The sequence below is a fragment of the Nothoprocta perdicaria genome, unplaced genomic scaffold (assembly GCF_003342845.1).
Source record: "Nothoprocta perdicaria isolate Ctin4 unplaced genomic scaffold, notPer1 scaffold_72, whole genome shotgun sequence".
In the NCBI taxonomy this organism is placed as follows: Eukaryota; Metazoa; Chordata; class Aves; order Tinamiformes; family Tinamidae; genus Nothoprocta; species Nothoprocta perdicaria.
The window spans coordinates 350,525-365,817 of record NW_020455999.1 but is presented as its reverse complement, the minus strand read 5'-3'; the positions used below and the strand labels follow the sequence as shown (position 1 = coordinate 365,817).

Here is a 15,293-nt window from a genome sequence, read left to right as displayed (position 1 = left end):
TGTGGTCACCAAAGAGTAGGTTCAATGCTATTGCTCTGCACGTATTTATGTACCTGTATTTACGGGCTGGGTCTGCATCCAYGTGCTACCCTTGTACTGTGCAATACCCCCTGCACATCATTAAACTTCTATTATACACCATGCAGGTGTATGGGAATGCAAGTGGGACACGGAGGCTGCTGATGGCAAAGTTCATCGACGCTCCTGGGACTTGCTTTGCTGCACTTGCTTTTTTGGCCTTGYAAAGCCCGTTTGCACCCATTCCCCTTAGGAACCCACTTGGGGGTACCAAACACCAGCTGAATTTGACCTGATCTGGGGGCAAGGACAACAAACGAGAAGCTGAGTGACGGGCAGCTCGCCACGCTCGTCTGCATCGCTCCTGCTGCACGACTGGCTCTGTGGAGCTGCGCACACTCCACTTCATTTCGCAATAATAACAGCTTTCCTCTAAAAGAGGCACAGTGCGTGGAGGTTTTGCTGACAAAACATGGCCCTAAATGTATTCCTAAAAAAACAGTTCAGAAAAGGCTGTTTTCTGCAACCCCATCCAGCTAGAAGTGGCGGCTGCTCCCATCCCAGAGGATGCATCCTCATCTGTCCCGGGAGGGTTACTACACATAAAAAAATAAGGAAAGGGAGGAATGCAAGCAGGAGCTCAGTGAGAAGCTCTGGAAGAGTCAGAAAAGGGGCTGTGGTGGATGCCTGGGACCAGGCAGGGCACATGGCCATGCCCATGCATAGTCCCTGCATCCCCAGCATAGCCCATACAGTTTCCCTATGGGAAAGGCTGGCAGGAGTGGGACAGAGCCATGATCCCTTCACCTCACACCRTCCTCTGTCACTAAACAAGGCAGTGGGTTGACCTGTTAGTGCTTCCAGGGGTCTATAAGGARAGCAGATTGCCACAGAGCTTTCCCTGGCTGCTCACTCACACGAGGATCTCATCAAAATGCAGAGCATCCTTTACCTCTGGCTGGCTTAGAGTAAGCAGTTGTCAGACACTTCCCTAATCCCAGGTATAATAAACCTTTCCCAGCTCCCTGATTCCTGTTTCTGTCATGTGAGCCAACTGCATACAAGGGAAACGCTTTGCATGCAGATTATTTACTTGTCCTTGGTCTGATCCAAACAAATCCCTCCCTTAAAACAACCTGCAACGCAGCCCCGTACCGGAGCCCGGTTTTAGCTTCACGGTGGAGAGATTGTATTCCCAAGGGTTGTCTAATGCAGGAGCATTAAGCAGCAAATCCATGCATGCATGTGGCAGAAGCACAGTTTGCACAGAGCCTGCATAGGACCGCAAGYTGGCTTCTTTCAGACTCACATCTCTGAGCTCCTTAAGAGCTGAATCTTGTTTTGTACAAGTTAAAAAAGTCCAGCATGGGCTCCAGGAGCAATTTTTGTTTCCAGGAGCAATTGCACAGCTGCATGTGTGCATCTAATGGAAGATCTTTCCATGGTGTCCAAGTACTGAGAAATGCTCTGGGTGCCCCATGGAGCAGCATGGCTTGTAACGTGCTCTCCGCTTCACACAGGCGACACGCTTGCTCGCTTCCATCCCTGCCGGGAGTTTTGCAGGGTCTGAATTGGGATCCTTGCCCAATTTAWGCAGTCCTCCCCTTCGCTTGCTTGCAAAGCCTCTTTTCCATACTTCTGGGACTGCAGGCACGGAGACACCCAGAGTTCAAAGCCAGCCAAGACACCCTGTCTAGCACAAGGAACGAGTTGTCACTCATTTTGTTGATCAAGCAATTAGCTAAAACTTTCCAGGAAGGTGCCCAGCCTGGATATGAGCGCACCAGGCAAGGGGCAGACAAGTAGGGCCAGTGCCACGTCCCCGCTGCACAGGCGGTGCTGCCGAGGGACCGAAGCACAGTGATACAGCCCGGCAACTGCCATCAATCACAGGGTCTTAGCGGAGGCTTCTGAGTATTTAAATCATTAATTAAGATTAATGAAATGCGCTTACGCAGTTTATCTAAGTGCATGTTCCAAAACTGAAACCCAGTCATTAATTAGTGAGTGAGACAATTTAAAGGGCTCAGTAAAATCCTCTCCTAAGCTCCAGTGAGGCACATCAGAGTGACTCCAGGTGCAAGGATATGGCCTTACTCTGGGGACAACGTAGTGGAGCAGTGCAGGAGACACTTAAGAAGAAACACAGATGTGTGGTCCCACCAAGATTTGCTTTTAATGGATTAGGGAGTTCCACACAGCCCCAAGAACAGAGAAGGAGGGACACAACCTACTAATCTCCTTGTGCATTTGCAACAAATGTGAGGCTCCATTTGGCATCCTCAAATAAATTAATTTGAAAAAAAAATACCACTGGGATTACCAAACTGATTAGACCTCCCTAGCAATCCCACCACCCAAGTGGCCCCTTGCTGAGGCTGTCAAGCTAATGCAAGAGCCAACCTAGCAGAATGCCACACAACTACGGGTCACATTGATTCTGGGGGCAGTCGTAACAAAATATGGTGGCTTCCAGCTTTGCACAGGTGGAAGCAGCCCTGAAACCCCCAATCTTGCCTTGTCTGGGATTGCTATAGCCTGACTTGGGTATTCCCAGGCAAATCTGCAAAGCTGGATCTCAGTAAAGGTGCCTTCAAGGCACCAGCTGGGGTTCTGGCTAGTGAGAACCTAAGACAATCAAAGGCTCCAAAGCAGCAATCAGATGCCTTCCAAATTGAGCAGACGTGAGAAGTGAATTTTCAACTTCAGATCGATCCAACAACCAAGGTCAGTTAGAAGGAAGTCAAGTTCCTGAAGCAGCCGCTGTTGTGAGTCATAATAGAAATAAGTTGTAATAGTCTCCAGCTGGTGTGGAGCTGCAGCTGCCACTGACCCAGTTAATGCTAACGCTTGGCTGCAGGAAACTTCCACTCCCCTTTCTATGTTAGGGAAACYGGACCATGGCACGGAAGCTGCTTTCAGGCTTTGCCAAGGTTTGACCTTCTTTTTGASCTCCTTCAGAGGGTGGGCTCTGTGCACTGCTCCGTAGGAGAGGCAGATGGGGAGCAGACAGGTCTTCATCTCTTCACCACAGGAGATGTGCTGGTCCTGACAGCATATGCTTCAGTCCTTCTTACTTATCTYGAGACGGGGAGATTGATCTTCTGGATGTGCCCTTTTCATGCCATGACTTTTGATAGGGTTTTGAGTGGTAGGAAGGACCAAGACCTCATCCATGGTGACAAGGAAACCACCACCGCCTACCACAGCAGGACATGGTAGGACCATTGCCAAGACTCTCACAGAGCTTTTTGCCATGCTGATCTCATCAACCCCCTCCAGTTCCCCAGGGAAACAGACTTTCACCATGGGCCAAGTCCCATTGATCGCAAAGGGCTTTTGCATTTCTTGTGTCCTTCTCAACCCCACAGGAGCAGCGCCAGCCCTGCCAGGCACAGCCAAGCACGTTCTTGCAGGCACGTACTCCTGTTGCGTGCCTCAGGGCTCCTGGCATGTTGTCAGCATAGCTCTAGGCACCCTGCTCTGATCCCATCTTATTTATGGCACCTACCTCCTTGCTTATCCCAGCCATCATCACCTGGAACGTTGCAATTTAGATTCCGACTGTGTTGGATTGCACACTCTCCAAATCCACAAATTCCAGTGACAAGCATTAGAGCAGCTCATTTACATGCCAAAGCGATCAATCTGGAACTGCTTGTTACACTAGCGAATAAATAAATAAGGGATACATTAAAGAACCGGGAGCAATCAGCTAAATGAAGCAATAGATGTCAAGTAATGACAAGCTCTGACATCCATAGCGGCCAAGAGGAGGAGGGATGGGACCAGTTCCCCAGCATTGCCCAGGGCTGCTCAGCACTCATTGCTCTGCTCTCGTCCCACGAGCCAGCATGGATGTGATCGATGCCAGTGGGCAGCAAGCAAGGGGTAGAACATGAAATACTGGCTTTAAAACCCATCCTTCCCTGTTGTGTCTGCTCTGAGAAGCATCAGTGTAACTCCAACAAAGAAATCCCTGTTTTCCACCAAAAGGGACTCAACAGTTGGAGTAAACTTTAGGGGCTGGATACTCTAAAATTGAGCTGTTCTGTAACCTGCACCATACTTCGGTGTGGTATCGGTGGGCACTGGGATCCCCAGAAGGTCCCTCCACCCACGGGGAAGGGAGAAGAGCTCTGAMGGGCAGGTGACACGAAGCGTGGCTGAGACAGCACTGCCACCTCGTGGCATGCAAGTCCTGTGCTTGTGTCACACATCCGCAGGGTCACCGTGTCTTTGGGTCACCTCCGTGCTTCTAGAGATGCTCTATGGGGATTTTTGGAAATATTTTACTTCTTACTTTTTAGTGTAGATAAGGACCCTATAGAAGCACTAGCCTGGAGAGGGACTGGACAGAAATATGYAGGAAGAGGAAAGGATATTTTAGAGTTTCAGGTATCCAAGCTGCAAGAGAAGGAGGAAAAGGGCTCGGGAGCAGGAAGAGAAAAGCCTGGCTTGAAAACAACATCCTCCAAAGTCAAGTAAATGATACTAAGCACCACTCAAGAGTCCCAAGGACCTGGAAGCAGCATTGTCAGGCCCAATCCAACTTCCATGAGAAACTGGAAACCGATGGCCAGCTCCCTGACATTCAGCATTTAAATGGCATGAAGGGGACACACAGGGAGATGCTGGTATACAAACATCCATCAGCTCTGGATGAAATGATGGAGCAGGCTCATTTGGGCTGCACATTAGCAAAGGGCAATAGGGCAGAAATACAATTACTGTCCAAAACCACTCTTTTGTGGAAGGTAGGTCTTTTCAAACTAACCTGTCATCTTTCCTTGACACGATAACAGGTCTAGTTGATAAAGGAACTGTGTTGATATAATAAAATTGCATTTCTTCTGGGCATCTGATTTATTACCAGGTGACATTTTGATTAAAAATGAGTATTACATTGCGTTAAGAGGGGATATATTCAAYGAATTAAAGACCATCTCACTGACAGATCTCCAAAGCTAAGTATTATGGGAGACAGACTGATGAGCTAAGTTTTGTCTGATGACAAAAACTCACTCTTTTCTGCTATGACAGGCCACTTTGACCTGTACTGGTGTCATTTTAGTCTCCTTTTCTGGCAGAGGTTTAGGTTCAGTAAGAGTCTCTCTGTGACTCTCCCTGGGCTTGTTGGTACAAAGCGTCATTTGGGGGGATTTTGCAGATCTGACTCAGGTCATATATAGCTAATACGGGTTTGAGTCACTCCCTTCAGGGGGGTCTTGTGGGCAAACCTGTAGGCCAGGAGACCACCATCATATTCCATGAAGCCCTGATGAACTGCTGAAGAACCCAGGTACCTGCTGGACCTTTCACGGTGCCCTTTACAAGGAGAACTCAGGCCATTTTTCTGAGCACGGTGAAAGACACTGAAGGAAATGCCTAATTACATGCAGGTCTCTGATGCCACCATGGTGAGGGATGAAGCCAGGAGAGGGAGGGGGAATCCGCAGGAAAACGCTGGCAGCAGCAGCAATGTCAAGCAGAAGAGAGGCTGGATATCACAGATAGCCCGTCATCCCGCCAGCAAGCTGTCAAGGGAGGCTCCGGGGCATCCCAATCCACCCATGTGGAACATCCCTTGGATGGGACTGCCACCTAGTGCCCACATCACCTGTCACCTCCAACCATGGCGGAGCCATCAACATTTGGGTGTCTCCTACATGTTTGTGCTTCTTCGTGCCCATTACATCGCGCTGGTCCAGTCTGCTGCTGGGCTGAGGGATAAAGGAGAAGACACGAGCAGGGTGGCACAGTCTCCCAGGCTGGGCTGGAGATGCAATGGAAGAAGAGACTCCCAAAGGGGTCTCCTTTGCTTGGCTTTTTTTTTCTCCCAACCAAGGATGAAAATGGTCTTTGTAGTGGATCCAAAGGGGTGAGTGGTCAAATGGAGAATGGGGCTGGCTGGAAGCTGGGTTTCATGGGTTGCACATATCAAGGTCTGCTCTGTCTTGCCTGAAGATCTCTGCACCCAGAGGCTGTGCAAATGCAAGATCGTGTCTACTCTGGAGGACACCATGCTGCTGGTCAGCATGGGATCCTTTTCCCTAGGGATCTGCAAGAGGCCGAGCATTTCTGCTGAACAAGCCAATCCTCACTGGCATGTAGGGATGTCCAGCAGCACCAGGACTTCAGCGTGGGTCAAAASGGGAACTGCGCAAAGAAGTGAAACTCGGCACTTCTCTTCCCCAGTCAGGCAAACTGTCATTCACACAAGTGCACCCCCCCACACACCCTGCTCCTCTTCCTCCCCATTTCCTGCTAAGTGCTGTAAGAAAATAGAGCTGYCTGCTCAGAGTGCTCTGTCCCCGGCCTGGCAAGAAGGTAAGTCACCCTAAAGGGCCATAGCATGTCACTCTGCCACTCCAGACCTGTCCCTTTCTTTCTCCCCCAGGAAGAAGGAGAGGAGATGGTGTGGGAGTGATATCTATCCTCTCTTCRTGGCATGGCTGTGGGCAACTCTGGGCTCTGCAGGGCTGAGCACCCTGGGCTTTGGGGCAGGTCTGGGGTCCCAGCAGGTCCCTCATCTCTCCCAGATCTGAATTCCTCCTGCGTGTCCCTGCCTTGTGCTGGCTCTGCAGGGGCTGGACTCCCCCAGGGTGGTGGGATGGTCCTGGGGGCCCACGTCCTGCCTGGGTTGCTCCTGCGCATTTTCCTTGATGCCCCAGGGCTTGAGTCTTCTCTGAAAGCAGCTCTTGGTGCTGCCTGGGTGCCCAGGGCTAGAGAAACACCCCTGGGGAGGCAAATTTCCCATGCAGCTCTTTAAACCATTGGCACTGAGAAGGACGTGGTGAGATGTGGTGCAAGGGCAAAGCCTCTGGTTGCTCTTTTATTCATCCGTGCCCGACAGGCTTTGAGAGAAGATACCCTTAGGCCCAATGCTTGTCTTTGCAAAGCAGAGATTTGGTCAGAGGTGTGTGCCTGTGTGTTGGTGCATGCACGTGCGTTTTGTGCCTCCATCCCCAGTCCCCCCTGTTCTTGTGTTCACAGAGAGGGGCAAGATGCAGCTGAGGTTCTGGCTGGCCACTGGTGTGCTGCTGGCAGCGCTGGGCACTGCCTGGCTGCAGGAGAGTGTGTGTCGGGCACCGGATGGCAAGGACGGCCTCCCCGGCGTGCCTGGCCTTAACGGGAGGCCAGGGCAGAAAGGTGACATGGGAGAGCCAGGTAAGGGAGTGCTGAGAACCTCTGGCCTTCTGGTAGGAGCATCATGGGCTTTTGGAGCAGATATTACGGGATGCCAGATGTGCCGGCCATGGTGCCAACTGAGCTTCTTCATTGCCTCTCCCCAGGGAAGCCATCACGGAGAACTGGCATCCGTGGACCCAAAGGGGATGAAGGTGAGCCAGGGATCCCTGGCACTCCAGGAAACCAAGGCTACCTTGGCCCAAGCGGACCCCCTGGGCTCCCAGGTGAGCCAGGGCCAAAGGGGGCCAAGGGCAAGGCCGGTAACATCAGGGAGCAGCCGCGTCCAGCCTTCTCGGCCTCAAGGAAATCCCCACCATCCCGGGGCCACACTGTTGTGTTTGATAACATCATCACCAACCAGGAGAACTCCTACAGCGCCCAGACCGGGGAGTTCACTTGCAGAGTACCTGGCCTCTACTACTTCGCCTACCAAGTCATCTCCAGCGGAGACCTCTGCCTGAGCATCACCAAGAACAGGGAGAGGATGGTCAGCTTCTGTGACAACAACGCTCGCAACATCCTGCAAGTGAACTCAGGCAGCAGTGTGCTCAGCCTGGCGGCGGGTGACAAGGTCTCGGTGACCACCGACCCGCTGAAGGGCAGCATGATCTACAGCRGCTCCGAGGCAGACAGTGTCTTCAGCGGCTTCATGCTCTTCCCACAAATGGGCTGAGGGATCACCAGCTCCCAGGCTGGACCCGTCCTGCTTTGCACTGGAGTATGGCTTGCGCACAAGGGTGCATGTTCTCATGCTCCACAGGTGCATGCAGGTGGGTTTACATTGTGGCTCTTGGGGCTGTCCTAGCACAGGGGACAGCCATGAACTCTGCTGCTGCTCCAAGACTTCTCTTCCATCAGCATCACAAGGTGACCAGGCTGCAGGAGACCACTGACGCAGTGAGATCTTGGCCTCCAGGCTGTGCTGAGCCTGCCTTTCTGCTGGAGCTGGTCAAGAGGACTCTTAGCACCAGCAGCCCTTTCAGCACCTGCAATTGGAGATCCCATGAAAGAAGGGATCGGTTGTCACCTGGGCCATTCCCCAGCTGCAGCTCTTTGCTCCTGAACGGGAACACACCACATGCCACCGCTTTGCTGTGCTAGCCRTTGCAAAGGCCTTTCTGGCATGAGGCCACCCTTGCCTTTCACGTCCTTCCTGCCAGCACAAATAAACCCCTTCTTTCCTTACAGCTGCTTGAGTTTTCTTTCCTATTCACACACCTTTCCCAAACCACTGATGTTCCAGGCACTTCCCAAGAGCGGCAGCCAGGAGCTGGGAACACCAGTAGAGCCGGCACATGCAGGGAGGAGAAGGGGGRATCTCCAGGACTAGCCTAGATATGGTTTTACCCAGTCAGACCAAGATAGTTGCCCTGTGCAGGAGTGAATGCAGGTGGCAGAACACAGGCTTAACCCACATGGACATTTCTTGGCCATCTGGTCATGGGAAATACAGTTGTGGTCCTCCGGTGTGTCACCAACGGGTTGCCAGGGGATTAGGGTGGCTAGTGGGCTATAAAGGCTCTTCTTCTTCCAGCTCAGGGTGAGACCAGTGGGTACCCCGGAGAGGGAGCAGACCAAAAACTCTGGAGGAGAAACACCTTTKGTCACCTCCTTATTCCCTATCATCCCCAAATCACCCATCCAGGTTGACCTTGAATAGGGCTTGCACCAGCCATTCTCCTTGCATCCAGAGCTGGTTCCAAGGTCAGTTCTCACCTTGCTCCCTGCCCTTCCCTTGGGAAAAAATAAGCAGTATGGAAGGGGCTGAGGAGTGCAGACAGGCCAGAAAGTGCTTGCTCAGAGGAAGTCACATCCTTCAGGCAGAAGGATGTGAAACTTGGGTGGGATCCAGCTGCCCAAGGGCCATCTCCCAACTGAGAACCTTCCTGCAAGAGGGTGTTGCAGAGGCGGCAGGGCTGGGAGGCAGTACTGGCAGCAGCCGGAGCTCTTGGCTGTGCAGGACCCTGTGCCCCGCGTCCTCCTCCCACCAGAGGTAAGAGATACAGTGGGGTGCATCACCCTGGGGTGAGCAGCACGGGGAGAGGGAGGCAAGCAGCATGGTGCAAGGCTGTGAGGAATGAGAGGAGGAGGAGGCACTGCTGGGCACCTTGGTTGCACATCTGCCAGGGGGATGACCTGCTCTACAGGGACAGACCTAGTGCTGGGAGATCTCCAGAGGATACAGAACCCCTGGTACTCTGAGCACGGAGGTCTCCAGAGGATACAGGTGCCCCTGGTGCTCTGAGCCTTATTCCTTGGCTACCCCAGACACCTCACCGCATGGTGCTTCACTAACCCTGTGGTCTCCAAGCCACCTCTCATGCTCTCTTTTCCTTTCCATGTTCCAGAGCATCCAAATGGGGCAGAGTTTTCGGGAGCACCTTGGTCTGGCCCTCACCCTCCTTCTCCTGCCTCTGGGGGCTGCAGTAACCACAGAAGCTAATCACAACTGCTATGGGGCTCCAGGTCTACCAGGCATGCCGGGCATGCCAGGCAAGGACGGCCGGGATGGGCTGAAGGGAGCCAAAGGCGAGCCAGGTGAGTGAGTGAGTGAGGAGGGGGATTGTGTTAATATGGGGGGGCTGCTCATCTGCTGGGACATGTGGGCCCCCAGAATGGGCCRTGGAGAGCAGCATCCAGCAGCTGGATCTCTGCTGTGGAGAGCCTCTGCCCAGGGCAGTTTGGACAGGGCAGCCAGAAACCCCAAGCTTCTCTCTTRGTTCCTGAGCATAGATGCTTTCCTGGGGCTGGAGAGCAGGTGGGAGAGAGGAATATCTCCTTGTCTCAGAGCAGGGGGTACAGGCGCCTCTCCTCACATGCTGTCTGATTCCTCTCCACCCAACAGGCATCCCAGCCATTGCTCGTACTGAAGGACCCAAGGGTATGAAAGGGGAACCAGGCAGTCCCGGCTTGCCAGGCAAAACCGGCCCCATTGGTCCACCTGGTCCTCGTGGAGACACGGGAGGGATGGGCCCCCCTGGAGAGCCAGGTATGACTGGCAGCTACAAGCAGAAGCACCAGTCAGCATTTTCAGTGACAAGGCAGACAAGCATGCACCCCCTGAAGAACGTCCCTGTGGTGTTCAACCACGCCATCACCAACACGAACAATGACTACAACACCACCACGGGCAAGTTCACTTGCAAGCTGCCTGGCCTCTACTACTTCGTCTTCCACACTTCACTGTCAGCCAACCTCTGTGTCCTGCTCTACAAGAACACAGTGAAGGTGGCCAGCTTCTGTGACCACAAGACCAATACCATGCAGGTCAGCTCGGGTGGGATCCTCCTCCATCTGGTAGGTGGGGACCAGGCCTGGCTGGAGGTGAACGATTACAATGGCATGGTGGGCATCAGTGGCTCCGACAGCATCTTCTCAGGGTTCTTGCTCTTCCCGGACTAGAGGACAGCTAGATCCCACCATAGCGTGCCAAGCTGTTCTCCTTGCCCTCCAAATGCTGTCRCGTCTCTGCTAACGCCTTCACCACTGCAAAGTTTGCCTGCTAGACTGGAAGACCCAATGAGGACGCCAACCCCAGAAGCTGGCCACAGTAACTGGGCTGGGGACGGAGTGGGCTGAATACTGAGAACATTTGGCTACCTCTGTGCCCATGGGGACACTACCAGACTCTTGAGGACCTGCTGACCCTGCCAAGCGGCCTGGAGCTGGCTGGCAGCAGGCGCTTTGCTGTGACCTTGCTATGGAAAGAGTCAATAAAATTTCTCCCCACTGTGCCTGGCCCAGTATCATTTTTTTTAAACTTCACATCTTGGCTTTCTGCATGGAAAGTCCATGCATAACTGKAAGGAGACAGAAGGCCATGTGTGCATGTATGTATGAGTGTATGAGAGAGATCTGGGTGTCCAGGCTGTTCTCCGGGAGAGAAAGACACTGTATATCACCCCACTTCTGCTTTACTGGTGTAGGACACAATTCCTGTGACCCTACACACAGCTCCAGCCCATGGGATGCCCAAGGCTCTTGGTGACAGAGTTGGTGGGGTTCCCCTCCTGCCCAGGTGTGTGCAATTTGCTTACAGAAAGCCACAAACCACACAGCAAAGCACACAGCCAAGGCAAATAGGACATCCTCGGTCTCACCAATGACCGCCCCACTGATTTCCAACTGGGACATCCCCAATCTCACCACTGTCCACCCCACTGGTTTCAGAGCACAAATGAAGGGCTCTGCCACCCCAGATGAGGCAGTGTAAGGCACCAGAGTCTTACCTGGGGAGAAACTTTTTGCTCAGAGCAAGCACTGAAATATGCCTGAGATGTATGGTGCTGAAGTCAGCAGGAGTTCAGCACTGAAGTGCACATGTGGAGACGGGGTCCAACCTCAGGGCAAACCTGAGAGACTTTAGCTAGGTTGAGYAGGATATCCACAACATCCAAGCAGAGGATGCTCAGTTCCTGGCTGCTGGAAGCTAGTGGATATACCCTTGGGAGATGGTTCTTCTTTGGTGTCTTATGTTGTCATCTCCAGTGAGCACCTAGTGCTCCAGTGAGCTGCCTAGAGATGAGCCACAAGTTGTGTCTTCTGAAACTGCTGGAACCTCCCAAACAGAGCCAGATACATGTGGAGAAGCCTGAAGGATGCTCACAAAATCCCTTTCTACATCTCCAGAACTCCTCTGAGAACTGCTGTCATAGAGCCTTGATCTGTGACAAAGACAAGTGAAAGGGGCTGAAGTGCAAAAGTGAGGTAGCAAAGAAGGAGCRTGTTTTCCACCACAGTGATGGTCTGATTTGCACAATTTCACCACTATGATTGTRTTATGCTCAACAGAAATGACACGGATTTATGCAAGTGCTACATAAAAGGAGAAAAGGACCTCTTGAAGGACTACCCATAATTTGCCTTGATCTCATGGCCAGTGTTCCSCATGGCAAGCCTGTTATTAGACAGGCCCCAGAGGCATTGCGTGCCAGAAGGGCCCCAGGGCATTGCCCGAGGACTTCATGTTCTGCTGAGCTGGCAGGTAGCACTTGTAGGGGATATGAAAGTGCCAGTGAAGAGAGCACAGGAGCTAAAGATAATTTAAAGAAAGGAAAAAAAAAAAAAAAAAAAAAATAAAAAAAAAAAAAAAAAAAAAAAAAAAAAAAAAAAAAAAGGGATGTGGGGATGTGGCCAGATCCTTTCACAACACTTTCTTTGCGTCAAACTTCTGCTTCCCTCCAGGGCCATTTCCAAGCAGGACTCTGGCGTGCCCTGTTCCATCTCCCACTTCGTGCTGCAAGCAGCTCAAGGTAAGAGTGAACCACCCTGAGATCCAGCCCTRTCCCTCGGGAAAGAGCGCAGGGGGAATCCAGCAGCACCAGGAATGTGGTCATCCTATGCATGGGGTTGCTGGAGGAGCAACAAATATATTGTTGTGGCCTGGGACAGAAAAGAAAGTAGCTGCTGGAGCTGATGGAGATCTCTGTTTGGGACACCAGCTCCACTGAGAAGAARGGAAGAGAGAAAGGGAAGGTAATGAGGCCCAGTGGCTTTGGACAAGGTTTTGGTCCTACATGTGGTGGTCCTGGGGTGGGCTGGGGAATTTCCGAGCCCACAGAGCCCTTGGGACTCGGAGGGGTCCTGCAGTCTCTTCCTCCTGCAGCCCAGCCCAGCACGTACAGCCTCCCGCTTCCCTGGTGCTCCCAACACTCGTGCAGCTGAGGCTCCGGGCACTTGTACACTGCAACGTAAGAGCTGAAAGAGACTTGTTCCTCCCTAGGGTAAAGGCTTTCCAATGCTCGAAGGGTCTGGTCCAGTTATAACCAGAAGCAGGGTGGATTTGGTCCATAGTTTGATCCGTAGGCCAGAAGATTGTTTCTGGGTCTTCTTCCTCYGAGCTGTGCGGAGTGGTGGCTCCATCCCTCCCATTGCTGAAGCATCGGCCGCACTGCAGTGTCCTGCTCTGTTCCAGGAGGCAGAGCGAGATGCGGAGCGTGGGCGTGATGCTCATCTGCCTGGCTGGTGGGCAGCTCACAAGCGCCACGTTCTGCAAGACCTACGGCACCATCCCAGGCATCCCTGGGTCACCGGGGCAGCCTGGCAGCAATGGCCTGGATGGAAAGAATGGACAAAAGGGGGAGCAAGGTAAGGAGGGGGTTGTGGGGAGGCTGCAGGGTCACAGAGCTCCACCATGCTGCAGGTTAACAGTGTTCYTCCTGTTCTCCAGGTCCCCCTGGCCATGTGGAGGATGAAGGAGAGATTGGGCAGAAGGGAGAGCCAGGGGCTCCAGGGTACCCTGGGAAGGTCGGCCCCAAGGGTCCAATGGGCTCAAAGGGAGTTCCGGGCCCCGTGGGTCCCCCCGGGCTCCCGGGGGACTTTGGTGACCACAAGGCCACTCTGAAGTCCGCCTTCTCAGCTGCCAGGACAGTCAGCATCCTCCCACGGCGGGAGCAGCCCATCCGCTTCGATCGCATCATCACCAACGAGAACAACCACTACGAGAACCGCTAYGGCCGCTTCACCTGCCGCATCCCCGGCATCTACTACTTCACCTACCACRTCACATCCAAAGGCAACCTGTGCATCAACATGAAGAAGGGCCGGGGTGGCAGCAAGGGCCAAAAGGTGGTGACTTTCTGTGACTTCGTGCAAAGCAGCTACCAAGTCACCACGGGTGGTGTGGTGCTCAAGTTGGCAGCTGAAGAGACCGTCTGGCTGGAGCCCACAGAGAAGAACTCCGTTGTGGGTGTTGAAGGCRCTGACAGCATCTTCTCTGGCTTCCTGATCTTCCCTGAGGCTTAGCCTGCTGTGGCACCACCTGCACCCCCTCCACAGCCCCTTCCCTGCAACTGACCTCTGCCAAGGTCTCCCTTGAAGGTAACTCTGCTCTAGACGCAGTGCCTTGAGTCTCTCGAAGGGGTTCATGAAACGACAGCTCCTTGTGCTGCTGGTTCCTTCGTGCCCATGTTTCACCATCTCAGAGTCTGGTCCTGGGGCTTTCCCAGCTCTTGGATATTGTTATGGAGGAGGGATGGGAGAGAACACACCATGCACCTAAGTCTGCTGGCTCAAGGACTGAAGCAGGAATGGCCTGCTCCTTGCCAGAGMAGCAAGGAGCAAATGCAATGGGATCATAGACATTTTCCCAAGCCAAGCCTGGCAACCAGCAGGTCTTCTGCTACAGCTGGACACTTTGATGCCCACACTACCTGAAGAACACAGATCTCCAGGCTAAGCTCATCACCTCCCAGGTTACTCCTCCTTCTTCTACACCAGAGTGCAGACTAGGCTCAATAAATGCAATTCCTGCTGCAGACCACCCTGAGTAAATGCATCTCCTTACAGAGCTACRTGGAGAAAGACCCCAAAAGAAAGGAAGCGTGGTCTCTAGTAGTGGGGACAGAGTGAGAAAACTGGGGACATGCGATACCAGGCGCATGGGGAGCCCCTGGAGATGGTGACGTGCTACAGAGCCTGCTAGGACTGGGGGACACCTCCTCTGTCCTAGTCCTTGTGGGGGGTGACAACAACCTCCCAGCTCAGCCGAGCTCCCTGCCAGAGGTGGCTTTGTCACCAGTAGACCTAGCAGTCCCTAGGGCCTCCCGAGCACCATCAAGCTGCCCGCTCCGGCTCGGATCCGGATTGTTTTACCGGCAGGTGGCACTGGAGACTGAGCTAGCTCCAGCTAGAGCATCCTTGTTCCGCAGCCTGGGAGCGCACGAGCTTGCAGCATCCCAGACAGGCAGGAGAAMGCACGGGGCAGGAACCCGCTGACATTTAAGGGAGATCAATGTAAAGCCTGTCACCTTTGGGAGGGCAGCCTTACATAGCAGGAGAGGTTGGAGGCAGAAAGCAGCTCTGCAGGMAAAAACCAGGGTCGAGTAAGCTGAACGTGAAGCTTTCTGTGGGTCCTCTTGATGTAATATATGTGGACTTTTGTAAAGGTCTTTGTCGGGGCACCTCAGCAAAAGGACTTGTTTTTTCTTTCTGAAATTAATGTCTGAGCTAGTGGCAGCCTCAGTCAGAAGATTCGTAGACTCYGGGTTGGAAGCTGAAGGGCCTCAGTGAGCAGAGATGGGCAACCAGGTACCCATCCCACAGACACCAGCACATGGTCTCCAGTGACACTAAAGGCAGCGAGC

The 15,293-nt window shown here is 53.1% G+C and overlaps 3 protein-coding genes across 4 annotated transcripts; all 3 read left to right on the top strand.

Annotated features, from left to right (window-relative positions):
• The first annotated feature begins 6,292 nt into the window (after nucleotides 1-6,292).
• C1QA (complement C1q A chain) lies at nucleotides 6,293-8,383 on the top strand. The gene is made up of 3 exons (XM_026051030.1): nucleotides 6,293-6,348; nucleotides 7,015-7,188; nucleotides 7,314-8,383. Exons 2-3 carry the CDS (start codon nucleotides 7,026-7,028, stop codon nucleotides 7,880-7,882), a joined length of 732 nt encoding a protein of 243 aa, XP_025906815.1. The 5' UTR covers nucleotides 6,293-6,348; nucleotides 7,015-7,025; the 3' UTR covers nucleotides 7,883-8,383.
• Nucleotides 8,384-9,152: 769 nt separating this feature from the next.
• C1QC (complement C1q C chain) lies at nucleotides 9,153-10,905 on the top strand. Of its 2 annotated transcripts, XM_026051027.1 has the most exons (3): nucleotides 9,153-9,202; nucleotides 9,558-9,747; nucleotides 10,055-10,905. In XM_026051027.1, the coding sequence occupies exons 2-3, from the start codon at nucleotides 9,567-9,569 to the stop codon at nucleotides 10,609-10,611; spliced, it is 738 nt and encodes a 245-aa protein (XP_025906812.1). In that variant the 5' UTR covers nucleotides 9,153-9,202; nucleotides 9,558-9,566; the 3' UTR covers nucleotides 10,612-10,905. The 2 variants fall into 2 exon arrangements, with proteins under 2 accessions (XP_025906812.1, XP_025906811.1); XM_026051026.1 differs by lacking the exon at nucleotides 9,153-9,202 and having other exon boundaries at nucleotides 9,549-9,747.
• Nucleotides 10,906-12,404: 1,499 nt separating this feature from the next.
• Nucleotides 12,405-14,418, top strand: C1QB (complement C1q B chain). The gene is made up of 3 exons (XM_026051023.1): nucleotides 12,405-12,461; nucleotides 13,124-13,296; nucleotides 13,379-14,418. The coding sequence occupies exons 2-3, from the start codon at nucleotides 13,137-13,139 to the stop codon at nucleotides 13,951-13,953; spliced, it is 735 nt and encodes a 244-aa protein (XP_025906808.1). The 5' UTR covers nucleotides 12,405-12,461; nucleotides 13,124-13,136; the 3' UTR covers nucleotides 13,954-14,418.
• Nucleotides 14,419-15,293: the final 875 nt, after the last annotated feature.

Coding starts and splice junctions, on each gene's coding strand:
- C1QC (XM_026051026.1), top strand. CDS start 9,549: ATGTTCCAGAGCATCCAAATGGGGCAGAGTTTTCGGGAGCACCTTGGT. Junction 9,748..10,054: donor GGGAGCCAAAGGCGAGCCAG/GTGAGTGAGTGA, acceptor TCCACCCAACAG/GCATCCCAGCCATTGCTCGT.